This window comes from Doryrhamphus excisus, linkage group LG2 (assembly GCF_037039965.1).
Source record: "Doryrhamphus excisus strain RoL-2023G ecotype Guam linkage group LG2, RoL_Dexc_Guam_v1.1, whole genome shotgun sequence".
NCBI classification, from domain to species: Eukaryota; Metazoa; Chordata; class Actinopteri; order Syngnathiformes; family Syngnathidae; genus Doryrhamphus; species Doryrhamphus excisus.
Window position 1 is genome coordinate 22,488,539 of NC_136358.1, and position 26,969 is coordinate 22,515,507.

The window sequence follows — 26,969 nt, forward strand, 5'->3', positions numbered from 1 at the left end:
CCGTCTTCTTTGACTTTGAGGCGCGGGTCCAGTCGGGCAGGGTCTGTCACTCTGGAATGCCTGCCCCAAAATCTCCCTGCAGAGCCTGACGGCTTGCAGTCCAAGATCTTCAACGTAAACAAATTCAGAAGTAGAGTGTGGACTTTGTGGTTATTGTTGGTCCGGAAGAAACCTCAAACCAATGACACTGCGTCATTATGTGGCTGTGCAATGTAGCATTGATCTCATCAAGAGGAAAAACGGCAACAACTGGACAGTGGTTAGGGAAGAAGTCATGAATTGAAAGAGTTATATGCAAATAATGCCCAATATCCTGTGTGTGTGTATGTGTATTAATAGCCATAACCTTTGCACAGAACCAGTGAACAGCTGCAGCAGTCCATCTGTGTCACAGATGACACACATTCACACTTGTCCTTAAACACACACCAACATTTATTCTCCTTTTACCAACCCTCACCCACTTACTTTTTGGGGGGAATTGACCGAGCAAGCAAAATCAATAACTAATACAACAGGTATTCATTTGTAAGAATGAGTAATCGAAGGGACAATGATCACCCACTGCAGGACACCATGGACATAGCGTCCGCCATCACTGCCCTTTGTTGCACATTCATCGTTTTCATGGACAGGTTTTCTAGTAGGGCTGCACAGCGGTCGAGTGGTTAGCACGCCGACCTCACAGCTAGGAGACCGGAGTTTAATCCCACCCTCAGCCATTTCTGTATGGTGTTTGCATGTTCTCCCCATGCATGCGTGGGTTTTCTCCGGGTACTCCGGTTTCCAATTCCAGTTGTCCATAGCTATAAATGTGTGAGTGAATGGTTGTTTGTCTATATGTGCCCACCAGTCCATGGTGTACCTCACCTCTCGCCCGAAGACTGAATGAGTTAATGTTTTCTAGGATGTCCAATTTGGAGGCCTTAGGTTCTCCACCCACCGACCCATCCATCCGTCCTCTTCTGCTTTCTGAGGTTGGGTTGCGGGGGCGACAGCCTCAGCAGAGAAGGCCAGAACTCCATCTCTGCTGCGATTTTGTCCACCACCTCCTGGGGTATCCTGAGGCGTTCGGAGAACACATTGAAGAGACTAGGATGTGTCCTACCAGTCGGATGTGCCCTGAACGACTCTCCAGGGAAGCAAATTGGGCGACCAGATGCCCCAGCCCCCTCATCTGGCTCCACTTTAGTGCGGTGGAGCAGTGGTTCTATTCCAAGTTCTTCTCGGATGACAGTACTTCTCACCCCATATCTCCGGGTAAAGCCCAACCACCCCACTTGTGCCTGCAATCTTGTTCGGTTAGCATAGGAATGTAGATTGACTGACTGTTAAATTGAGAGTAGAGTCCACGTCACTGCAGATGCTGCAACAATCTACTTGTCAATCTCACAAAGCATCTTTCCCTCATGAACAAGACTTTAAGTTACTTGAAATCCTCCACTTGGGGCAGGATCTCATTCCCGACCTGGAGATGGCAATGCACCCCTAGGATCCGGTCTGTGCCGTTCACAGATGATGTGGTCCTGATGGCCGTCAGCGTTTGCCGGGGTGAAGATAGAGTTGAGCAGCTTTGGGTTGGGACCGAGATAAAAACATCGCTGATACAAGCGTCTGAAATGAGTTACCTCTGCAGGGTGGCTGGATTCACCGTAAGGGGTAAGGGTGAGGAGCTCAGAGTGGAGGTGCTGCTCCTTCACATCGGGAGGAGCCAGTTGAGGTGGCTTGGGCATCTTGTCCAATTAGCTCCTGGATCCCTCGCTAGTGAGGTGTCCCGGGCATGCATATTCATTGAGAAGGCCCCATGTTAGACCGAGGACTTGCTTGAGGTATTATGTCTCGTAGTAGTCCTGGGAATGCCTTGGTGTCCCCCCAGGTGGAACTGGAAGAGCTGGACAGAGAATGTGAGGTTTTCACTTCCCTACTGAGACTGCTGGACCTGGATAGGTGGATAGATTTGTGCACTGGTGTGAGGACCACAAACTTCACATTAACACCCGTAAAACTGGAAATGCTGTTTAATCCATCAGCGCCTTCACTTCCTGCGGAGACTACGGTTGTTCGGTGTCAGCAAAAACATCATGCAAATTTTTTACAGAACAACAATAGAGTCTATCTTACGATACGGGATCACCAGTTGGTTTGGTAATCTCAACGTCAAATCAAAAACCCAGATTCTCAACCTGGTCAGAGTAGCAGGTAAGATTATGGCAACTCCCCCTCAACCCTCAGGGGTTCAATCAGGCCGCCATCACCCAAGCAAAAAACATCCTCAATGACAGCTCTCACGTTCTGTTCAATGAATACGTATTAAAGCACTCAGGTAGAAGGTATAGGGTTCCGCTATGTAAACACAACCGTTACAAACACTCATTTGTCCCTCTCTCAGTCAAGCTCATAAACGAGCAAATGTGTAATCTGGTCTATATGTGCACTAGCACTTTAAATTGGCATTTTAAATACTGCGCACTTTAACTTACCAGCTTACCAGTTGGTAATTGCACAGCTCAGATGAGTCCCTTTTTGCACATTGATCCCTCTGGGAATGGTTCTGGTGGGTCACCAGTATGGTTCTGGTGTCTTTTATGCTCTTGTTTATGCTTGTTGTATATGGTTTTACTGTGTCTGTCATGTACTTTATGTCTCCGTTGGTTGTATGCAGCTGTACCCTGCCTCTAAACCAAATTTCTCCCAAGGGAGACAAATAAATTGAACTGAACTGAAAAAAAAAACACAATCACTTGCATGGTTGGAGAATAATTTATTTACTTCCAATGAACAGTCATTGTTGATGGGCCGTGAGATTTTAAAATAAATGTCCTGGACGTTGGGGAAAAATATGACAAATATGACATTCAAAAGCGTGAATACCATCCTTTTCCTGGAACAGGCGAGCAGGCTGCCGACTCATAACACCGCAGCTCTATTAAGGAGCCTGTGTGCTGGTGTGGTCACAGCAGCTGTCAGCACTCTAATCTTACCTCTAATACTCCGTAAACCACCGACTGCCAACAGGCAGCTGTCTGCTGAAGCTAAGGGCGTACACGCACTCGGTCCGCAATTGCATTCATCCGAGGGCCAGAATTTTCCTGGGTAGACACTGTTGGGAACGGATGGTATTGTTGAAAAAATATCTAATATATACACATGGGGTGCACTGTGGCCTAGTGGTTAGCTGGTAGGCCACACAGTAGATCTTGGGTTTGAATTTCCATTGGGCATATCTGTGTGGAGTTTGCCTGTTCTCTCCATGGTGCGTGGGTTTTCTCCGGGTATTCCGGCTTCCTCCCACATTCCAAAAACATATATGTTAGGTTAATAATCCATGGGTATGAATATGAATGATTACAGGTACAGCATATGTGCGCCCCCGGTGTTCAATGCCTCCCTCACCAAAGTCAGCTGGGTTAGTTTTAAGTGGCCATGAAGTTGATTGTTTATTCGTACAAAACCCATCCACACAAACAATATGTTATCAATCCAAACGCCTACCTCGCTCACAGTGCGACCAAAAGTAACACAAACAGTAACACGTGGATCATGTGTACCAGACAGACTATGCAGGAAGTCATGTGCTGGTGGACAGGTGACCTCAGACTGTATCTGCCTTGCTGCTATCAGGTAGAAATGCCACTGATTAGAGTGACGACAGATATCAAACAAAAGCTTTATAAATACACACCAGACATGCAGCATTACCGTAATCAAGTGTACAAACGCTCAGTGCAAAAATAATGCATTCTGGGTTTTGCCACTTGAACGGTTCAGGCAATTGGGAGAACCATTTTGTTGTAGTTTTTGGGCTCTCCTGTGTTGAACAAAATTGACAAAAATTCAAGTTTGCGCCTGTATTTGACAATGACACAAAACGACAGCGCCGCAACATTTAAAAAAATGCTAAGGCTTTGGCAAGTCTCTGGCAGGTCCACCGGCTGCTTGGTCCGTGTGCCCGAATACGTGCACCTTGCAGGGCCACGGCAGGTGGCTCCCTCCGCTCTATAGCTCCTGGTAGTAGTGATGTGGTAGTCTTAATGTAAGCACGCCCTCTAGTGTCCGCCACAACCGTCGCTCCGAAATGGAAGGTCGTCTTGAACAGCTGAATGTATGTTAGGACAAATCAAATTGGTGTCATTCCTTTGAAGTATGTCCATCTGTGTTACATTTCATTCATCAGCGCCGAGGAGATACACGGCTGTCGACAGACGAACTGTCAGCTGCCGCTCATACCGCACGTCTCCGCATTAAGCCCTAATAAGCGACGGTCCTTGCCTGAATCGGCTTCTTCAGCCAATCGGCCAGTCAATTAACACCCAACACGGGGTGGCCAAAATGCGGCCAACTATTAATTAGTATATTCTGAAAATATCACTTTACAAGAAAACACCAGCAAAAAAGGAACAAGCAGCAGTAACTTTATGGGAATAAAGTCAAAATATTAAGCAGAAAATGTTGTAACTCATCAAGATTTTTTTTTATTTTGCGATAATGTAATAACCTAATTTTAGTAGCATCAGGATGAAATATTACAGAATATGACTTCTGTTTTTTAAGTCATAGTATTCAGAGTAACTAAGCATAAAATTAGGTTGGGGGAAAAGGTACAGCATGATGGGAATAAAGTCATCATGTTATAAAAGGAACTATGAGAAATTAAACTAGCTGGGGGGGAAAAAACAACAAAAATGGAAAAAGTTGCCGTCATTTTTGTGAGAGTCAAAATATTAAGAGAGAAAAGTTACAATTTGACGAGTAAACTCGTAGCATAGAATGTAAATATAAAATATGTAGTATTATGAAAAACAAACAAAACCAAATAAAGTTGTAACATTTTGAAAATTATGTCATAATATTATGGGAATAAAGTCAAAATACCATGAAAAGAAACATTTGCCCAAAAAATACAATTAAGTTTGTTTCCCATCATTTAACAACTTTCCTATTTTTAAAGCAAACTGTTTCTTCAATATTCGACAATCTCGCAAAAGTATTGCAAGATCTCGTAAAAGTTCTGTGAGATTTTGGAAAAATTAATTTTTTGGTGAGATGATCTAACGGATGTATTGCAAGATATGAGAAAACTTTTCTTTTTTTTTACTCAAAAAATTTTGGTAAGGTGATCTGGCAAAAATCTGTATTTTTTCCCAGAGATGTCAGATGTTTTGTGAAATCTCAAGATAACACAAAGATTCTTTTTTTTTTTAATCTCCCCCCCCCCATGTCCCCTTGGGGGTTCTGTAGGATACAGTATGATAATAACAGCATAAAAATATTCCCTTGTTCCCATTGGCCGGCTCTCGCTCGGAAAAAGAATTTGTAGAAGAGATGACAGACGAACGTGGCAAAGCAAAGATAGAGTATGCGGGTGTCGGGGTGAGTTAGCCATGAGTTATGCAGGAGAAAGTTCCTGGCGCTCTTCCCAAAAAGTCACATTATTGGGACGTGAGAAGTGCAGACAAACAGGCGGAGAGGGCAGCCAAACATCATGAGAGCTGTCACAAGTGATGGAAGTGACGGAGTGTGTGTGTGTGTGTGTGTGTGTGTGTGTGTGTGTGGTGGCCTGGGAAGGCAGGGTCATCAAGAGTTATAAATTTGATCCCAGCTGGTTGCACAGCTGCTTCCTCTTTACCTGGACCGTGTAAGTCTGCTCCACTTTTTCATCATCCATCATGACCAGAGACACCATTTCAAGGTTTAGACATCCAAAGCATTCACCAAACAATCTTTATGTTCTCTCCTGCACTGGCAGCGCTTTGTTTTCAGACACGTCTTGTTGAGTTCCTGGCAGGTAAATTGTAGCATTAATGTTTATTCCCAAATACATTCATCTTTAGCTTCCAATAGTGGATGGATTTTCCCATTCTGATCTTCCTCTTCTATTCCAGTGCAGTCATGGGCGATGCGGAGATGTCCGTTTTCGGGTCGGCCGCCTCCTACCTGCGGAAGTCGGAGAAAGAGCGCATGGAGGCTTCCACTCGTCCTTTTGACATCAAGAAGGAGTGCTTCATCCCCGACCAGGTGGAGGAGTTTGTCAAGGCTTCCATCACCGGCCGAGACGGAGACAGCGTGACTGTGCAGACGCAGCAGGGCAAGGTGAGTGTAGGATTTCTCATAGCTAGGATGCAAAGTAGACCATTCCATATGCATCAAGATACCCAAGTTAGCATAGTATTCAAAGCACAACCAATCCATAGAGTGTACCAACCATACCTTTTGATGCGCTTACATTTGTTGGTCGTATCACAATGTCACTCTTACAGTATTTTCTAATGTAGCACATCAGATCCCCAAAGGTTAGGATTAGAGAGAGAGGGTTACAGTTATGGTGAGAGAAAAGGTGTTAGGGTTTGCGGACGGTTAGGGTTAGAGAGTTGGGGTTAGGGTTCGGGAAGGGTTAAGGTTCGAGGACGGTTAGGATTAGAGAGAGAGAGTTGGAGATTTGGGGGTAGGGTTCGAGGAGGGTTAGGTTTAGAGAGAAAGAGTTAGGGTTCGAGGAGATTTAGGGTTAGAGAGAGAGTTAGAGTTAAGGTTCAGGAAAGTTTAGGGTTCTAGGAGAGTTAGGGTTAGAGAGAGAGGGTTAGGGGGTAGGGTTCGAGAAGGGTTAGGGATAGAGAGAGACAGTTAGAGAGTTGGGGTTAAGGTCCGGGAAGGGTTGGTGTTGGAGAGAGATGGTTAGAGAGGAATTAGGGTTGTGGAAGGGTTAGTGTTAGAGAGAGAGAGTTAGAGAGGATTTAGGGTTGGGGAAGGGTTAGTGTTAGAGAGGAGTTAGGGTTGGGGAAGGGTTAGTGTTAGAGAGAGAGAGTTAGAGAGGATTTAGGGTTGGGGAAGGGTTATTGTTAGAGAGAGAGAGTTAGAGAGGATTTAGGGTTGGGGAAGGGTTATTGTTAGAGAGAGAGAGTTAGAGAGGATTTAGGGTTGGGGAAGGGTTATTGTTAGAGAGAGAGAGTTAGAGCGTTAGGGGTAAGGTCCGGGAAGGTCAGCGTTAGAGAGAGAGAGGCTTAGTGTTGGAGAGTTGGGGTTAAGGTTCGGGAAGGGTTAGTGTTAGAGAGAGAGGGTTAGAGAGGAGTTAGGGTTCAGGAAGGGTTAGTGTTAGAGAGTTGGGGTTATGGTTCGGGAAGGGTTAGTGTTAGAGAGAGAGGGTTAGAGAGGAGTTAGGGTTGGGGAAGGGTTAGTGTTAGAGAGAGAGAGAGTTAGAGCGTTAGAGGTATGGTCCGGGGAGGGTTACTGTTAGAGAGGAGTTAGGGTTGGGGAAGGGTTTGTGTTAGAGAGAGAGAGTTAGAGCCTTAGGGGTAAGGTCCGGGAAGGATTAGTGTTAGAGAGGAGTAGGGTTGGGGAAGGGTTAGTGTTAGAGAGAGAGGGGGTTAGGGTTCGAGGAGAGTTAGAAAGAGAGGGTTACGGTTAAAGGCTTAAGTTTTGGGTAAATTTGTAAATAACTTCATCAAATGTCATGTAAAGGCAATGGCTCAGGGGGTAGAGCAGGTCGTTCAGGTCATCCTTGCTTGTTCCACCTTGGTACTGTTGTTGTGTCCCTGGGCAAGGCACTTCACCTCCATTCCCATACTGATATATGAATGGGAATTATGTGGTGGTGGTTGCAGAGGCCTTGGAGACAATTGGCAGCCATGTTTCCATCATTTGGAAAACAAACACATATGATGGTTACATGCAAAGCTGCATTTGTGTTCCATAGACTGTGACCGTCAAAGAATCCCAGGTTCTACAACAGAATCCTCCAAAATTTGACAAGATCGAGGACATGGCAATGTTGACGTTCCTCCATGAGCCTGCCGTGCTGTTTAACCTCAAAGAGCGTTATGCAGCGTGGATGATCTACGTGAGTAAACACATACCAAGCACACAAAACACGTGTGTGTGAAATATACCTATGTAATATATTCCCAAAGAAAAGCAGTGAGGGCCACTCTTAGGACTTTGGTGTGCTTCTCAGACCTACTCTGGGCTTTTCTGTGTCACGGTCAACCCCTACAAGTGGCTCCCGGTTTACGACAAGGAGGTGGTGGTGGCCTACAGGGGAAAGAAGAGGAGTGAAGCTCCTCCTCACATCTTCTCCATCTCTGACAACGCCTACCAGTACATGCTGGCAGGTACCAAAATACTCCAAAAATATATCTACAGCCTCCCTTCGTTTATGGTGGTCAATTGATTCCAGTACTGACTGTGATAAGTGAATTTTACCATTCAATTAGTAGCATTCCTTATTTATAAAAGGAATATTTTGGTAGTTGGAGAATAGAAAACCTGTTTACTGTGCTCTACTAGATTTTTGTAATGTTATTAGAGCTGTCTAGACATGAAATAACACCCCTAAAGTTACATCTACACTCCTATTACCCAATATAGTAGAAATATAGCCCATAGAGACATAATACAAGAAAAACGACATATTAGACATAGAAAGGTTTAGGTATTTAGGTTTACAACCTAAATACATTTTTTAAAGATTATAGAGCCCTTTAGACATTAAATAACACCCCTATAGTCACCTTTGCACTCCGATGACCCAGTATAGTACTTAATAGGAAAAAATACGACATAAAAGAATCATGCTCTGTGTGGCTATAAATGTGTTCCCTGCTTCCCTTGCCCAACATTACAGTGACATTACTGACACCTAGCGACCAGTGTAGAACACTTCATCCTAACATTACAGTGACATTACTGACCCCTAGCGACCAGTGTAGAATACTACATCCTAACATTACAGTGACATTACTGACCCCTAGCGAGGAGTGTAGAATACTACATCCTAATATTACTGACACCTAGTGACCAGTGTAGAATACTACATCCTAAAATTACTGACACCTAGCGACCAGTGTAGAATACTACATCCTAACATTACAGTGACATTACTGACCCCTAGCGAGGAGTGTAGAATACTACATCCTAACATTACTGACACCTAGTGACCAGTGTAGAATACTACATCCTAAAATTACTGACACCTAGCGACCAGTGTAGAATACTACATCCTAACATTACAGTGACATTACTGACCCCTAGCGACCAGTGTAGAATACTACATCCTAACATTACAGTAACATTACTGACACCTAGTGACCAGTGTATTATGTTATTTTGTAATTTTGAGTGCAGGTGTATATTTAAAATTAAAACAAATGGACACTAACGCAAACATACTTGTTTTTTAGATCGTGAAAACCAGTCAATTTTGATCACGTGAGTACAGCAAACATTATTGTCATTATTTCATTCCAATGCAAAAGCTACATATACAATTCTGCAATGAAAATTTACCGTCATTTCTACTGCTACGAGTCAGTAGGGAACAGTAGCACTTTTTTTTGGCAGGAGAAAATCATGAGCTATCTGTGCACAAAATCACACATCATTATTTATTTATATATATATATCAATATACAAACACGTACCAATATGACTTTAAAATAGAAGAAAAAGACATATTAAAGTTTCAACATAATGCATTGGGTGTGAGCAATACATATATTGAGATGCTGCAGTGATGTCAGCCTCCCCTTTGTGTTTGGGCTCCAGGTTCTCTGGCTTCCTCTGGTGGACAGAGGCAGCACTGCAGCGCCATTTTCTATGCTCCTCCAATGAAATTTTTTATTCTCAAACAAAATGCATTACTGGAAAACTTTCAAATGTTATTTTTTTTGTCAGGTGAAACTGTGAGTCAGGCTGTTATATTGAGTTATGACCTACAATTTCTGATGGGTTGACAAGGGAAGGACGCAAAACCCTAACAGGAACATGATGGCTTTATTGAGTAGCTCTGATCGGAACTGTCATTATGAATTGTCGTTATGTTTGCAAAATACGCACACAATTTCCACAACACACGTAACATTCATCAACTAGAGGAAGTGGGGAACTCTCATGCCAATCATTACCTTTTGTGTCCCCCGCCATCACCATCATGCTGTCCCAGCTATGCTGTGCTATAATGTGCATTGTACGACTTTGCCATCGCAGCGGAGAATCCGGTGCAGGAAAGACTGTCAACACAAAGCGTGTCATCCAGTACTTTGCAAGCATTGCGGCGGGGGGCGGCAAGAAAGACGCCAACGCCAAAGACAAGGTAGACGGCTTGTGATGTCTTTTAGTCATAACAGATAACACGGGTGCAGATATTCATTTGCAGTCCAGCGAATTCTTTAAAACATCAAGTGCCTGCAACCATGTAGATGATGTTACACTTGTACTTTATTCAAATTATTAGATTCAATTATTATTATGAATAATAGAAAGTCAAGTTTATATAATAAATATACATTACAATAAATATTCAATTATATTTTTAAATTATAAATTAATAACATAATTATAAAATAATAATAGATAAAATGCTATTATGTTAATGTTAGCATGGTAACAATGCAAACACATTAAAATTAGCATGCTAACACCTAACATAAAAGTGGTAGGTCTTTATATAAGTACCCAGCAATGAAAATTACTCAAAATTATACTGTGCTGTTAACATGCTAGCAATGCTAACATTTTTATATGTGTCTATATATGCAATTGACTAAAATGCTACTATACTACTTAACATGCTAGCAATGTTCACATGCTAACGTGAGCATGCTAACATCTAGAATGATAGTGCTAAGCGTTTATGTGTTTACATATGACACATGAACAAATGTTTCTCTTTTAAAAAAAAAACGTTAACGGCGGTCACCTCAACTCATGCCTCCCTGAAACTGTGGCGCCCCCTAGCGGAGGCACAGCTCACATCTTGTTTGCTAATCCAGCACCCACAATGTTGCTGTCCATCAGGGTACCCTGGAGGATCAAATCATCCAAGCTAACCCCGCTTTAGAGGCTTTCGGGAATGCCAAAACAATCCGGAACGACAACTCCTCTCGATTTGTAAGTCTCCTTCTGTGATGTTATGAGGGTGAAGGATTGTTTATCCTTTATTTGTCTTCACAACTTCTTAGGGTAAATTCATCCGAATTCACTTTGATACGAGAGGAAAGTTGGCCTCTGCTGATATTGAAACGTGTAAGACCGAAGAACACAACACAAATGGTCTTCTGGTGTGGTCTCGACTTGACTTAAGGGGTCTTTATGTTCTCAATGTTGTCAGACCTTCTGGAAAAGTCTCGTGTGATCTTCCAGCTTAAGGCTGAGAGAGATTACCACATTTTCTACCAGATTCTGTCCAACAAGAAGCCGGAAATTCTAGGTGAGTTTTGTGTTTGAACACCGAGCTGAGAGTGGCTCAGTTTTTTGTTTTCTCGTCATGTGGACGTCCCCGTGTCTCCGACTGTGTCTTTCCTGTCCAGAGATGCTGCTGATCACAAACAATCCCTACGACTACGCCTTCATCTCTCAGGGGGAAACACAAGTCGCCTCCATTGACGATGCCGATGAACTGATGGCCACCGATGTAAGGCGCTTACGATTGTTAGAAATGATGCCGCTACCGATGCTCTTCCTGTTTCACTGTAACGGGCCATTTCAGTATCTATATCAATGATCTGCAGGGGGGCCGCCAACCTGTCCGTCTTTCATACTTTCTTGGTCAATCCCGACAACGTTAGAACAAATAAGTACATTATTTGCATTTAATTTAATATGTAATATGCGGCACGGCGGTCGTGTGGTTAGCACGCAGACCTCACAGCTAGGAGACCAGGGTTCAATTCCACCCTCGGCCATCTCTGTGTGGAGTTTGCATGTTCTCCCCGTGCATGCGTGGGTTTTCTCCGGGTACTCCGGTTTCCTCCCACATTCCAAAAACATGCTAGGTTAATTGGCCACTCCAAATTGTCCATAGGTATGAATGTGAGTGTGAATGGTTGTTTGTCTATATGTGCCCTGTGATTGGCTGGCCACCAGTCCAGGGTGTACCCTGCCTCTCGCCCGAAGACAGCTGGGATAGGCTCCAGCACCCCCTCGACCTTCGTGAGGAAAAGCGGTAGAAAATGAATGAATGAATTTAATATGTAACATAAAGTCAAAATATTAATTCATTTTCTATGGCTTATCCTCACGAGGGTCGCGGGGGTGCTGGAGCCTATCCCAGCTGTCTTCGGGCGAGAGGCAGGGTACACCCTGGACTGATCGCCAGCCAAGTCAAAATATTATGAAAATAAATTCATAATTATGAGAAGAACATTTACAAGAAGAAAGTTGAAATAGTTGGCAAAAAGCATAAAAATCAGATGAAGAAAAGACAACAAAAAACAGCAGAAAGAGTATTTTAAGTAATTTTAAGAGAATAAAGCCAAAATATTCATAGAAAAAAGTCACTATTTTTACAAGAATAATGAGAGAAATTATTGTCATTTTAGTAGGGAAAAAAACCCAAAATAAAGTCATAATTTTTGTTAAATTTGTTTGGGGCAAGTTTGGAATAAAGTAAAAAAAAACTGTGTGAAGCCTTTTTTTTTTAAGTTAAAAAAGCAATTAGAAGCAATTTTGTTACAAATTAATTTTTTAAGGGAAAAGAAACAAGTACTAAAGTTACTAATAAGAATATGCAGGATATGGCACCTCCATCCACATAATAAGAGTCCCATCCCCTCTTGACAGAGCGCTTTTGATGTGCTGGGCTTCACCCAAGAGGAAAAGAACTCTGTGTACAAGCTGACAGGCGCCATCATGCACTACGGGAATATGAAGTTCAAGCAGAAGCAGCGGGAAGAGCAGGCAGAAGCTGATGGCACTGAAGGTTAGAACAACTGATTGTCACGTGAGCTCAGCAGGACACGCTGGAAGGAGGCCACAGAGTTTGCTTGTCTTCTTCAGATGCTGACAAAGCCGCTTATCTGATGGGCCTCAACTCTGCCGACCTCATCAAGGGTCTCTGTCATCCAAGAGTCAAAGTGGGGAACGAGTGGGTCACCAAGGGACAAAATGTCGCCCAGGTAAGAAATAGCAGCATTCTAGGATCATTCTGTCCATCCATCCATTTTCCTCCGCTTATCCGGGTCCGGTTGCTGGGGCAGCAGTTTCAGTAGGGAAGCCCAGACTTCCCGGTCCCCAGTCACCTCCTCCAGCTCCACCGGGAGGACACCAAGGAGGTGTCAATAGATGGTGAGGTCGATCGATGGAACGGCACAGCGTCTGCAGTAATGCAGTCGCTTCCCTACGGCTTCCCTACTACTTCCCTACGGCGTCCCTACTACTTCCCTACGGCTTCCCTACTACTTCCCTACGACTTCCCTACGGCTTCCCTACTACTTTCCTACAGCTTCCCTACTACTTTCCTACAGCTTCCCTACTACTTTCCTACTGCTTCCCTACGGCTTCCCTACTACTTTCCTACTGCTTCCCTACGGCTTCCCTACTACTTCCCTGCTACTTCCCTGCGGCTTCCCTACTACTTCCCTGCGGCTTCCCTACTACTTCCCTACGGCTTCCCTACTACTTCCCAACTATTTTCCTACGGCTTCCCTACGGCTTCCCTACTACTTTCCTACAGCTTCCCTACTACTTTCCTACTGCTTCCCTACTACTTCCCTACGGCTTCCCTGCTACTTCCCTGCTACTTCCCTGCGGCTTCCCTACTACTTCCCAACTACTTCCCTACGGCTTCCCTACTACTTTCCTACGGCTTCCCTACGGCTTCCCTACGGCTTCCCTACTACTTCCCTACTGATTGCTGCCCCTGTGACCCGGACCCGGATAAGCGGAGGAGAATGGAATTGGAATTATCAATGAAATGTCTACTATTCTTCATGCTGCACTATGGGATACACGACTTTCAAAAATGGTTCCGTGATCCATTAGGTGAATTTGCATAAAGCATCACCGACACCAACTGGAATTGAACTGCTGGTTGGCGAATATTGTTTGTGTCTTGTAGGTGAACTACGCTGTCGGAGCGCTCTCCAAGGCTGTTTATGAGAAGATGTTCCTATGGATGGTGGTCCGGATCAACCAGTCACTGGAGACCAAGCAGCCTCGCCAGTACTTCATTGGCGTACTGGACATCGCTGGGTTTGAGATCTTTGACGTGAGCTCTGCGGAGGCTTTGTAGGCCAACACGATACGTGAAGGTCAACCTGCTAGCTAACTTAGTCTGCTTTGTTTTCCAGTTCAACACCTTTGAGCAGCTGTGCATCAACTTCACCAATGAAAAGCTGCAACAGTTTTTCAACCATCACATGTTTGTGCTGGAGCAGGAAGAGTACAAGAAAGAGGGCATTGAGTGGACTTTCATAGATTTTGGTATGGACTTGCAGGCGTGTATTGACCTGATTGAAAAGGTGAGAAGGTCTTTTGCGAGAGGCTATCATTGAATTCCAATAACTCATATGTTGTTCTCCTCAGCCCATGGGTATCATGTCCATCCTTGAAGAGGAGTGCATGTTCCCCAAAGCCAGTGATGCCACCTTCAAAGCTAAGCTCTACGACAACCACCTGGGGAAATCCAGCAACTTCCAGAAGCCCAGAATTGTCAAAGGGAAACCGGAGGCCCATTTTGCCCTGATGCACTACGCCGGAACCGTTGACTACAACATCAGCAACTGGCTGGTGAAGAACAAGGACCCTCTGAACGAGACTGTGGTTGGTCTTTACCAGAAGTCTACCATGAAATTATTGGCGCTCCTCTTTGCTAATTACGCTGGGGCAGATTCAGGTATGGTAAAGTAAAATTAGCATCATTTCCGGTGTATAAGCTGCACCAACGAAATGGAGAGGGAAAAAAAGATTTGTATGTAAGCTGTAGGTCTTCCTGGTCTAGCAAGGCATGCTGGGAAGACTTCCTGTTATGTACATACCGTATTTTCTGGACTATAAGTCGCTCCGGAGTATAAGTCGCACAAGGCCAAAAATGCATAATTAGGTAGAAAAAAACCCATACATAATTTGCATTTTTTTGCGGGTAATTTATTTTCCAAACTACTTGACCAAAACATTACGTCCTCTTGGAAGGCAAGATGACGGCGGCATTTGTGCTCTGTTCTTCTGAGTTGTTTTTGTAAGCTATCTTCTACTGTTTAAATATTGGATTGTTAAGGAGTAGGAGATATTGGTGTGAAAGTCCACAGTGCCCTCTTGTGGCTGTCTGTGAAATGATATATATTTTTATTTATAAGTCGCTCTGGAGTATAAGTCGCAGGAACAGCCAACCTATGAAAAAAAAGTGCGACTTATAGTACGGAAAATACGGTAGTTACAGTTTCAGTTTACAGTGTTGAAATTCCCACCCAGATGTGCCCTGGAATTCCTGCGTTTTCGTTTGATCGGAATAATATAATATAATATAATCGAGTTGGTCTCAAGTATGAAATATAGCCTGAGAAAGTACTAGATGGTCTCCCTAACAATCAGACTTTGCTAATCAAGGAGAAAGACCTTGCTCTGTACCTTTTATGGAGATGCAAGGAACCACTCCATCTCTTCATCCAACTGGGCACGGATACGTCCCGCATAACAACAGCTCCTCCTATGGGATAATCCTCCTGGCAATTCCAGGACACCTGACCATAAAACTAAGCTATGCGGCCATCACACCCTGCTAAGGAGTTTTCAGCAGGTGTCTCAAACTCAATTTACTTGGGGGCCACTGGAGCTAGGTTCTGGGCGAGACTGGGCCGCCTCAGGTTTTCAAACCCCCCCCCCAAAAAACGCATTTATTAAAAACAGAAAAATGAATAAACTTTGCTTTAGTTTCGATTTTCTACAATAAAAGCTCTGATAAAACATTCCACTGTTCTCAAATATCTTAATTTTTATTTTTCTGCACAAAATAAGAAAAATAAATAAACAAATAGCCAAAAACTTACCACTTCCACACAGATAGGGAGGATAACTATTAACAGTTATTTAACATTTAACATGAACATTAATCAAACGTAATCATTTTTTCTGGGTACATGATACCATACAGCATCTATATCAAACTTGCGCGGGCCGCACTAACATTAAACTTTCATATCAAGGCGGGGGCCTCAAACTAATGTCCTGCGGGCCATATTTGGCCCACGGGCCGCACGTTTGAGACCCCTGATTTACAGTATAACTAAGCTACATGGTGATGTTTACTAAGCAAATTTATCATTTACTTTTCACATAAAGCTTTTTCATTCCATTATATGTGTCCTGTGATTGGCTGGCCACCAGTCCAGGGTGTACCCCGCCTCTCGCCCGAAGACAGCTGGGATAGGCTCCAGCATGCCCGCGACCCTCGTGAGGATAAGCGGTATAGAAATGCACACTCATAGCCGGTCATGTGACTTTTTTTTTTTCTTTTGTGACACCGTGAGTCACACTCGCATTTCCAGTGCGTTCCTTGTAGTTGGTGATGGGTTCCTGCCAAATAAAGAGCTACGTCTTCCCATGAGTTGATGTCACAAGGTTAGGACATGGCTATAAATTAGCTGCACCGCTTTATAAGCTGTTGTGTTTGAAATTTAAGAAAAAAGTGGCTTATACATCGGAAATGACAGTCGTTAAGCGAATTTGTCAACTTCCAAGATGGCTTCATGACGTTTGTTTTGAGCAGCTATGAGTGAAGGCAGTGAAGGCAAGAAGGAGAAGAAAAGGAAGGGTTCATCTTTCCAGACGGTGTCAGCCCTTCATCGGGTACTTTTTCTGATGATTTAGTGGTTGTGGCTTCATCGTTTTGGGTGGAATGTAACTCTTCTTCATTCACCTTGACAGGAGAACCTGAACAAGCTGATGACCAACCTGAGGTCCACTCACCCCCACTTTGTACGCTGCATCATCCCCAACGAGACCAAGACTCCCGGGGCCATGGAGAACCCTCTGGTGATGCACCAGCTGCGTTGTAACGGCGTGCTGGAAGGCATCAGGATCTGCAGGAAGGGCTTCCCCAACCGGATCCTCTACGGAGATTTTAAACAGAGGTACCACAGTCGTCTTTAATTGTTCGTCAGTGTGAATGTGAGATGCCTCTCACCCGAAGACGGCTGGGATAGGCTCTAGCACCCCCGCAATGAATGAATGAATTTACAAATGTATTTTTTTAAACTCATTGCACCTGAAAGCTTCCTGTGGCCTGCTTCCACCCCACCGGTGGTGGGGGACCCCTGGTGTACAAATATCTATAAACTGTTTGCGTTATTAGCGCATAACCATTCTAAACCATTCATAACCATCTAATACTTCCTGCCTGCAACACACTTTCCTCTTCTGTGCTAATTTCCCCAGGAACTGAATTTGTCAACTCTATTCAAGAAACAAAACTTATTGTGTGGAAATATGGGCTAATAACTATAAAAGCAATCTTCACTCGCTAAATGTACTGCAAAAAAGGTCAGTAAGGATAATTCATAATGCCGCCTACAGAGAACATACTAACTCCTGATTTCTAAAATCACAAATACTTCAACTTGCTGACATAGTTCATCTTCAAACAGCTAAAATAATGCATAAGGCTAAAAATAACTAATTAGCTGAAAGTGTCATCCAATACTTCTCTACAAGAGAGGAGAAATATGATCTCAGGGAAGAAGTACATTTGAAACACTTCTATGCTAGGACTACGTTAAAAAGCCATAGCATTTCAGTATGTGGAATCAAACTATGGAATGGATTGAGTAAGGACCTCAAACAATGCACAACGATGAGCCAATTCAAGAAACAATACAAGCAGTTGATGTTTGCTAAATACAAGGATGAAGAGTCTTGAACCAGTCATGATGTGCTATATATATCACTATATTGACACTTACTATGGTACCCATTATGTCATTGGATGCTCATATCACCTCCTACTTTGGTATGTGACAAAAAATAAATATAAAAAACTTAAAGTAAACTGTATTAGGAAAGCAGGAAGTGAACAAACACCTGACAAAAATAAATATAAAAAACTTAAACTTAAACTAAACTATATTAGGAAAGCAGGAAGTGAACAAACACCTTTCAACAGCTAGAACACCTTTCAACTCATCAGGGGTTGCCAAACTTTCCATCGCCATCCACCAGGCCATCTTTGCCGCTTTACCGGCCAATAGCAAACATATTGAGACAAACATTTAGCCCATTAGCCTCGTCACCCTCCAGGCTCCCGAAACCAGGGGGTGCCGGGGCACGCCACAGCCACGATGACCCCCCCTACTCAAGCTTCGCTCACAGAGCCACAAAAGCAGATTAGGCTGCAGAAAAAGTTCTAATGTTAAGGAAAATGAAGTGGAAATATTTGGGGAATAAAGTCCTAATGTCCAGAAGAAAATGTACAAGAAGAAAGTTAGTTTGTTTACTTTAAAAAATGTCAACACTATGCTAGTAAAATGATGTTTTTGTTCCTCGTGATATTCACCTTGTGGTCTTTCACCTGGTCATATCACCTCGTACTTCGGTACATGATTAAAAAAAAAAACTTAAACTATATTAGGAAAGCAGGAAGTGAACAAATGTAACAGTTTTGTAAAAGTACCAGATGGAGGGGTAGGATTTAATAAGCTTTGCTTCTTCCTACTCCTTTTGGACATGTGGAACTGTGAACTGATTATGGGATGCACTCAATTGTAATCTGATGCATGTTCAAATGAAATAAAACCATTACCACTACCAAACTTCCATTTTTCCCTCAACCGCTAAGCCTGCTGGGTAACGTAGTACACATGCACATGAACTAACAATTAACATCAAGGAAAACGTAAGAATCCATTAAAATTGAAAGTGAAATTGCTGCTCACTCCACACAGAGATGCTCAATGAAGATACAAACACAGATTTTCCTGATCTTCTGACTGTGTGGCCGACATGCTAACCACTAGTCCACCGTCCAGCCAGTCGTGAATACTTCTGAAGTAATAAAACAGACCTGACTTGCTTTGAAGGTATCGCATTTTGAATCCTGCTGCCATCCCCGAGGGACAGTTTATTGACAGCAGGAAGGGAGCTGAGAAGCTCCTTGGATCTCTGGATATTGACCACAACCAGTACAAGTTTGGTCACACCAAGGTATCATTTGGAGATGTTCTCAGTGAAGCATGAAAGATCGCTCTAATGAATGAATGATTTTTGTTGCCAGGTGTTCTTCAAAGCGGGACTGTTGGGTCTCCTTGAGGAAATGAGAGATGAGCGTCTCTCCAAGATAATCACTGCCATTCAGGCTCGATCTCGAGGTCTTTTGTCTCGTATTGAGTATCAGAAGATGGTGGAACGCAGGTATATTTCTTTCCTCATTTTGGTATTACAATGTGATGTCATTTCTGGTTTTCTTCCAACCTTTCAGAGATGCGCTCTTGGTCATCCAGTGGAACATCCGCTCATTCATGGGGGTCAAGAACTGGCCCTGGATGAAGCTGTTCTTCAAGATCAAACCTCTCCTGAGGTCGGCTGAAGCGGAGAAGGAGATGGCCAACATGAAGGAAGAATTCCTGAAGTTGAAAGAAGCGTATGCAAAGTCTGAAGCACGTCGGAAGGAACTAGAAGAGAAGATGGTCTCTCTTCTCCAAGAGAAGAATGACCTGCAGCTCCAAGTTCAGGCTGTGAGTGTGATTTTGCAACTTTTAGCAAGCGCTGAAGAGCACTCAAGAACAAAGGAGCCGTGTTGCCCCAACTTCTTTATTAGTTTGTTTTTATTGCACTCGGTAGCCTCTCATCACTGGGGCAAAAAGTGAGAATGACTGACAGGAGGGTTCACTCACTGGTTCATTCTGCTATAGAACCAACACGCCCAAATGCTGAGACAGATGGTAGAGAGCAAGGAGAAAAAAAAAAACCAAACACACATGCACATGCCGTCACGTTCCTTTTTATTTATAGTGACTTTAATTGATTTATTGATTATCATGACCAAGAGGGATGCACAAGGTGACCTCTTCTTTATTGAATAGGGAGTTCACAGAGAGATTGAGATTCATTCTGATTAATTGTTCAATATAATTCCCCCTTTTTTGGGGGGGTCCCCAAACCCCCAAAACAGAAAAACATTTTCTATCCCTTTTCTATCCCTGTGTACCTGTGTGAAGAGACTATACAAGTACACACTGTACATTTTATTGGTAATGGTAATGGTTTTATTTCATTTGAACATGCGTCAGATTACAATTGAATGCATCCCATAATCAGTTCCCAGTTCCACATGTCCAAAAGGAGTAGGAAGAAGCAAAGCTTATTAAATCCTACCCCTCCATCTGGTACTTTTATAATCAGTAACTGCTACATTTGTTCACTTCCTGCTTTCCATAATACAGTTCAAGGTTTTGTTTTTTTTTTCTTTAATAATGCACTTTGTACCAAAGTAGGAGGTGATATGAGCCTCCAATGCCATAATGGGTACCATAGTAAGTGTCAATATAGTGATATATATAGCACATCATGACTGGTTCAAGACTCTTCATCCTTGTATTTAGCAAACATCAACTGCTTGTATTGTTTCTTGAATTGGCTCATCGTTGTGCATTGTTTGAGGTCCTTACTCAATCCATTCCATAGTTTGATTCCACATACTGAAATGCTATGGCTTTTTAACGTAGTCCTAGCATAGAAGTGTTTCAAATGTACTTCTTCCCTGAGATCATATTTCTCCTCTCTTGTAGAGAAGTATTGGATGACATTTTTAGCTAATTGGTTATTTTTAGCCCTATGCATTATTTTAGCTGTTTGAAGATGAACTATATCAGCAAGTTGAAGTATTTGTCATTTTAGAAATAAGGAGTTAGTATGTTCTCTGTAGGCGGCATTATGAATTCTCCTTACTGACATTTTTTTGCAGTACATTTAGCGAGTGAAGATTGCTTTTATAGTTATTAGCCCATATTTCCACACAATAAGTTTCTTGAATCGAGTTGACAAATTCAGTTTCTGGGGGAAATTAGCACAGAAGAGGAAAGTGTGTTTCATTCTGGAGCAAAGCAATGAAACTTTAAAGTGAATTAAAAAAAAACAGGGTATAGAAGTTGTATATAATTCACTTTTGCATCTCACAGCAGCAGCAAAGTGGAAAACCTCAAGACTTGAGGCACAAAACATGATGTGCTATAAATTCAGTCTCCATAAAATACTGTAGATAGATTGCTATGAGTGCGACGGCTAATGGCGCCTGGTCATTTTGGTAGGAACAAGACAATCTGTGTGACGCTGAAGAAAGGTGCGAGGGGCTGATCAAAAACAAAATCCAGCTGGAGGCAAAAGCCAAAGAGCTGACGGAAAGACTGGAGGACGAGGAGGAGATGAATGCCGAGTTAATGGCGAAGAAGAGGAAGCTGGAGGATGAATGTGCGGAGCTGAAGAAGGACATCGATGACCTGGAGTTAACGCTTGCTAAAGTGGAGAAGGAGAAGCACGCCACTGAGAACAAGGTAGGACAAGTACCTGCTTGGGGCTACCACACCATCAGTTCTCTTGTGTCAAAGCCACAATTCGTCGTCTTTCAGGTGAAGAACCTGGTTGAGGAAATGGCAGCTTTGGAAGAAATCATTGCCAAGCTGACCAAGGAGAAGAAAGCCTTGCAAGAAGCTCATCAGCAAACCCTGGATGACCTTCAGAGTGAAGAAGACAAAGTCAACACCCTGACCAAGGCCAAGTCTAAACTGGAGCAGCAAGTGGATGATGTATGGATGAATTCCACACTTTCAGTTAGGGATGCTCCCATCAGGGTTTTACGCTGCCCATTCCCATAACCATTATCCATGAGCGAAATCAGCTAGTAAACAGTAAACAATATTCCATGATAGCGACAAGGCTGTAAAACATTATTTTTATATTATATGTATGTTTACTGTGGATGGCGACAAAATACAACATGAATCAGTCTATAAAGATGCTTTATGCTCATTAAGAAGCCGCTTTAAAAGAATAATTGGAGGACAAGCAACTCCAGAGTCACAAACATCCTCTCCCTGGAGCTAGGGTCTGGGCAAGGCTGGGCCGCGTCAGGTTTTCCAAAAAAAACCCAAAAAAACCCGCATTTATTAAAAACAGAAAAATATACAAACTTTTTCAGTGCTTTGGTTCCGATTTTCTACAAGAAAAGCTCTGATAAAACATTCCACTGTTCTCAAATATCTTACTTTTTATTTTTCTGCACAAAATAAGATGAAAAATAAATAAACAAATCAAGAATAAAGAAAATCAATCAATCAGTAATAAATAAATATAATAATAATAATAAAACGGCAAATAATAAAAACTTAAGAAACCACATATAGTTGGTGGGTAGACAAATTATTTTTTTCAGATTAAAATGAACAAAGCATTATTAGAGCCCTGTAGACATGACAAAACACGACTATAGTCACATTTATACTCTTTTTATTTACAACATATTGCGCAACTGCAGGGTCTTGAGACACATGCTAACTCGCAAACTAGAGCGCTAGCGACCTAAACGGTAGCCTTCAAGTTATTTCCTTTAAACTTAAATAGCCAAAAACTTACCACTTCCACACGGATAGGGAGGATAACTATTAACAGTTATTTAACCTTTAACATGAACATCAAACATGGGTACATGATACCATACAGCATCCATATCAAACTTGCGCGGGCCGCACTAACATGAAACTTTCATATCAAGGCGGGGGGCCTCAAACTAGTGTTTGAGACCCCTGGTTTAGCGACTGAAATGAGGCTCAGCGAGCTCATCATGACTCATGGCGCCATGCAGATTGCTGCATGCTGCAATAGTGCGAGCCACAGGTGATCGGCGTCGCAAGGCATTGATGGGCATCTGCCAATCATGTGATTTTTCCATGGAAATTAGCAATCCTGATCAGTGGCCAAATGATCGGAGCACTCCTACTTTCAATACAGACATTTTAGTAGCTATGCTAATGAATAATGTTCTTTTACAAATAAAAGCTTGAAGGGTCGCTGGAACAAGAGAAGAAGGTTCGAATGGACCTTGAGAGAGCAAAGAGAAAGCTGGAGGGAGACTTAAAGTTGACCCAAGAAACGGTCATGGATCTGGAGAACGACAAGCAGCAGCTGGAGGAACGTTTGAAAAAGTAGATCCATTATCCATCCATTGATCTTTTGGATAAGTCCCTTGTCGCTATTGTCCTTCTATTGGAATGAAGAGGATCTTTCTTTTCCAGGAAAGACTTTGAAATGAGCCAGCTCAATGGCAAAATTGAAGATGAGCAAGCCGTGATCATACAGCTTCAGAAGAAGCTGAAGGAGCTTCAGGTAAAAATACTTCGCTTCAAACTGCTGACATTTGCTTTGAATGAAGGGGCTATACACACAGTCAAAACAGGTTAGAACGCTTGCAATGCTAACATGCTAATGTTAGCATGTTAAACCTCGCATGATAATGGTGTTTATTACCGATGAAACTAGCAAAATATGCTAGTATGCTAATGACAGCTTGTTAACAATGCTAATATTAGCTTGCTAACACCTAGCATTATAGCGGTAAGTGAATATTACCCATGAAAATGGTACAAAATGCTAGTATGCTAACATTAGCATGCTAGCAATGCTAACATGCAAATGTTGGTAAGTGCTATTACCCATGAAAATAGCAAAACATGTTACCATGCTAACACCTAGCATGATGTACCAGGAAGGCTAAATGTCCCGACCATTTTTCTCTGTGACATTGTATACAAATACCGAACATGGTCTCGCAATGTTAAAGAATCCTTTAAGACATTCCTGGTTACAGCCATTTCCGTAACCCATTTCCCACAATTCCTGAAAATTTTAACCAAATTTATTTTGAACACAAAAACACAACCTCAGCGCTGTGTTTGCTCTTTGGTGGAGGTCATTAGAAGCTACTGTGTTGGGTTCATATATTGCCATGAGCTTCAATGTGCGTCACTGACCAACAGGCGCGTGTCGAGGAGCTGGAGGAAGAGCTGGAGGCCGAGCGAGCCGCTCGAGCCAAGGTGGAGAAGCAGAGAGCAGACCTGGCCAGAGAGCTGGAGGAGATCAGCGAGAGGCTGGAGGAAGCCGGCGGAGCGACATCCGTCCAGATCGAGATGAACAAGAAGCGGGAGGCCGAGTTCCAGAAGCTGCGCAGGGACCTGGAAGAGGCCACTCTGCAGCATGAAGCCACCGCAGCCACGCTGAGGAAGAAACAAGCTGATAGTGTTGCCGACCTGGGGGAGCAGATTGACAACCTGCAGAGAGTCAAGCAGAAATTGGAAAAGGAGAAGAGCGAACTCAGGCTGGAACTGGATGATGTGGTTTCCAACATGGAACAAATTGCAAAGTCTAAGGTAGGATGTTCATAACAATAACAGAGACTGAATGGTATCAATGGAATTTAATGTATAATGCTAACCTGCATCAACAACAGGTGTATAATATCTCATGATAAAGGGGAACTATTATGCTCATTTTTCGGCCTTTTGCATTGGGTTGTGGACTCTAGTGGTGTGCGATACCTCTAGATTTCCTTATCGACCCAATATCAAGTAAATACAGGGCCAGTATCGCCGATATTGATACCGATGAATAAATGAAGTTTGCATCATTAATCTGAATCAATCAAAATCCGAATTATGATCTCTTTTGTGATTTGCCTTTTAGATTATTCATTAATTAATTCATTTTCTACCGCTTATCTTCACGAGGGTCGCGGTGGATGCTGGAGCCTATCCCAGCTTTCTTCGGGCAAAAGGCGGGGTACACCCTGGACTGGTGGCCAGCCAATCACAGGGCACATATAGACAAACAACCATTCACACTCACATTCATACCTATGGACAATTTGGAGTGGCCAATTAACCTAGCATGTTTTTGGAATGTGGGAGGAAACCGGAATACCCGGAGAAAACCCACGCATGTACAGGGAGAACATGCAAACTCCACACAGAGATGGCCGAGGGTGGGAATTGAACCCTGGTCCTCCTAGCTGTGAGGTCTGTGCGCTAACCACTAGTCCGCCGTGCAGATTATTAATCAGTTAAAATAGAACATTACACTTCTGTTTTTTCTTCTTAAATAAACACATTATCACTCCACAGCAAATATTATAAAACATTACAAACAAATTGTGTTGAAGTAGCATGGATGTTCACACAGCCAGGTCACATCTTGAATTGTGAAGAGAGAGAGAGTGATGGCCGATGTATCTTCATGTTCCTTCATGTTCCTTCATGTTCCAGACCCATTTGGAGAAGACCAACAGAACTCTGGAGGATCAAATGAATGACTACAGGAATAAATGTGATGAGTGCCAAAGATCCCTGAATGACTTCAGCACACAGAAAGCCAAGCTTCAGGCTGAGAATGGTCAGTAGGATTCTACGGGAAGATTCCCTAATGAGCGTTTAACACCCAACTTGCGTCTTTCCAGATGAGTATTCCAGACAACTGGAGGAGAAAGACTCTCTCATTTCCCAGCTGACAAGAGGAAAGAATTCCTACAACCAGCAGTTAGAAGATCTCAAGCGACAACTAGAGGAGGAAATCAAGGTCTGCATGTTTGTTTGAAGGATTCGGACTCCAGAAGGTGAAGGTGGTGTGTTGCTGCAGGCCAAGAACGCGTTAGCCCACGCCGTGCAGTCGTCTCGCCACGACTGTGACCTGCTGAGGGAGCAGTACGAGGAGGAGCAGGAGGCCAAGGCTGAGCTGCAGCGTGGCATGTCCAAGGCCAACTCCGAGGTGGCTCAGTGGAGAACTAAGTACGAAACTGATGCCATCCAGAGGACTGAAGAACTGGAGGAGGCCAAGTAAGTCAAACATGGGGGGGTGTGGTGGGTGGGGGTCCAAATGCTTTTTCCAACATAATCAAAGAAGTGGAAATAGTATTAGGGCTGTACTTTTACGCATTCCCACATAGTATCAGCATTTGGGAGAAAATATGAGGTGAAAGAAAAAAGGGGAAAATACGTCCATTTAATGCGATTAATTCTTTGTTAACTATGGACAAAATGTGATTAATTGTGATCAAATATGGTCGATTGACAGCCTGAGTTGTGACTATTTATATTAAATTATGTTAAATTATAATATAATTTAATATGATATGGGTTGCACGGCGTTCAAGTGGTTAGCGCGCAGAACTCACAGCTAGGAGACCCGAGTTCAATCCGACCCTCGGCCATCTCTGTGTGGAGTTTGCATGTTCTCCGGGTATTCTGGTTTCCTCCCACATTCCAAAAACATGCTAAGTTAATTGGCGACTCCAAATTGTCCATAGGTATGAATGTGAGTGTGAATGGTTGTTTGTCTATATGTGCCCTGTGATTGGCTGGCCACCCGTCCAGGGTGTACCCCGCCTCTCGCCCGAAGACAGCTGGGATAGGCTCCAGCACCCCCGCGACCCTCGTGAGGAAAAAGTGTTACAAAATGAATGAATATTAAAGTGGGCTGCATGGCGGTCGTGTGGTTAGCACGCAGACCTCACAGCTAGGAGACGAGGGTTCAATTCCACCTTCAGCCATCTCTGTGTAGAGTTTGCATGTTCTCCCCGTGCATGTGTGGGTTTTCTCCGGGTACTCCGGTTTCCTCCCACATTCCAAAAACATGCTAGGTTAATTGGTGACTCCAAATTGTCCATAGGTATGAATGTGAGTGTGAATGGTTGTTTGTCTATATGTGCCCTGTGATTGGCTGGCCACCAGTCCAGGGTGTACCCCGCCTCTCGCCCGAAGACAGCTGGGATAGGCTCCAGCACCCCCGCAACCCTCGTGAGGATAAGCGGTAGAAAATGAATGAATGAAAAATGTGAAATGTTACCTTTATGCATTCCCACATCGTATCAGCTTTTGGGAGAAAATAAAGTATGATGTGAAAGAAAAAAGGGGAAAATACAACCATGAAATGCGATTAATTCCGAGTTAACTATGGACAAAATATGATTAATCATGGTCAAATAGTTTAATCGACCTTAGGAGAATGAACGAGATTGAATCAATACAATATGATATTAAATATGGTACGATACGATACAATGTCCATTTGTGATTTTCTTGTTGTTTTTTGTGCTTTCTGGTTAAATTATACTTTACAATAACAAAATGGCCCCCGGGCCTCACTTTGGACAACCATGCAATATCCTATGAGTTAGAATGAGCTGAGTGTTGCATAAAGGAATGTTACTTGTTAAAGGAATGTTACTTGTTAAA

General features: G+C 43.0%; 1 protein-coding gene across 1 annotated transcript in view; it reads left to right on the plus strand.

The window, feature by feature from the left end:
- The first annotated feature begins 5,882 nt into the window (after positions 1-5,882).
- LOC131109397 (myosin-7-like) overlaps positions 5,883-26,969 on the plus strand; it is a 28,226-nt gene continuing 7,139 nt past the window's right edge. Inside the window, exons 1-27 of the mRNA XM_078788792.1 lie at positions 5,883-6,090; positions 7,688-7,831; positions 7,946-8,102; positions 9,171-9,198; positions 9,976-10,081; positions 10,786-10,878; positions 10,950-11,013; positions 11,099-11,197; positions 11,298-11,401; positions 12,550-12,688; positions 12,766-12,884; positions 13,826-13,975; positions 14,058-14,228; positions 14,293-14,602; positions 16,472-16,551; positions 16,630-16,835; positions 18,777-18,900; positions 18,971-19,107; positions 19,175-19,430; positions 21,003-21,245; positions 21,321-21,497; positions 22,747-22,892; positions 22,983-23,073; positions 23,724-24,113; positions 25,005-25,131; positions 25,196-25,314; positions 25,375-25,571. Coding sequence (XP_078644918.1) covers positions 5,890-6,090; positions 7,688-7,831; positions 7,946-8,102; positions 9,171-9,198; positions 9,976-10,081; positions 10,786-10,878; positions 10,950-11,013; positions 11,099-11,197; positions 11,298-11,401; positions 12,550-12,688; positions 12,766-12,884; positions 13,826-13,975; positions 14,058-14,228; positions 14,293-14,602; positions 16,472-16,551; positions 16,630-16,835; positions 18,777-18,900; positions 18,971-19,107; positions 19,175-19,430; positions 21,003-21,245; positions 21,321-21,497; positions 22,747-22,892; positions 22,983-23,073; positions 23,724-24,113; positions 25,005-25,131; positions 25,196-25,314; positions 25,375-25,571 — 4,178 coding nt within the window. The 5' untranslated portion in view covers positions 5,883-5,889. The remainder of the gene's footprint in view (positions 6,091-7,687; positions 7,832-7,945; positions 8,103-9,170; positions 9,199-9,975; positions 10,082-10,785; positions 10,879-10,949; positions 11,014-11,098; positions 11,198-11,297; positions 11,402-12,549; positions 12,689-12,765; positions 12,885-13,825; positions 13,976-14,057; positions 14,229-14,292; positions 14,603-16,471; positions 16,552-16,629; positions 16,836-18,776; positions 18,901-18,970; positions 19,108-19,174; positions 19,431-21,002; positions 21,246-21,320; positions 21,498-22,746; positions 22,893-22,982; positions 23,074-23,723; positions 24,114-25,004; positions 25,132-25,195; positions 25,315-25,374; positions 25,572-26,969) is intronic.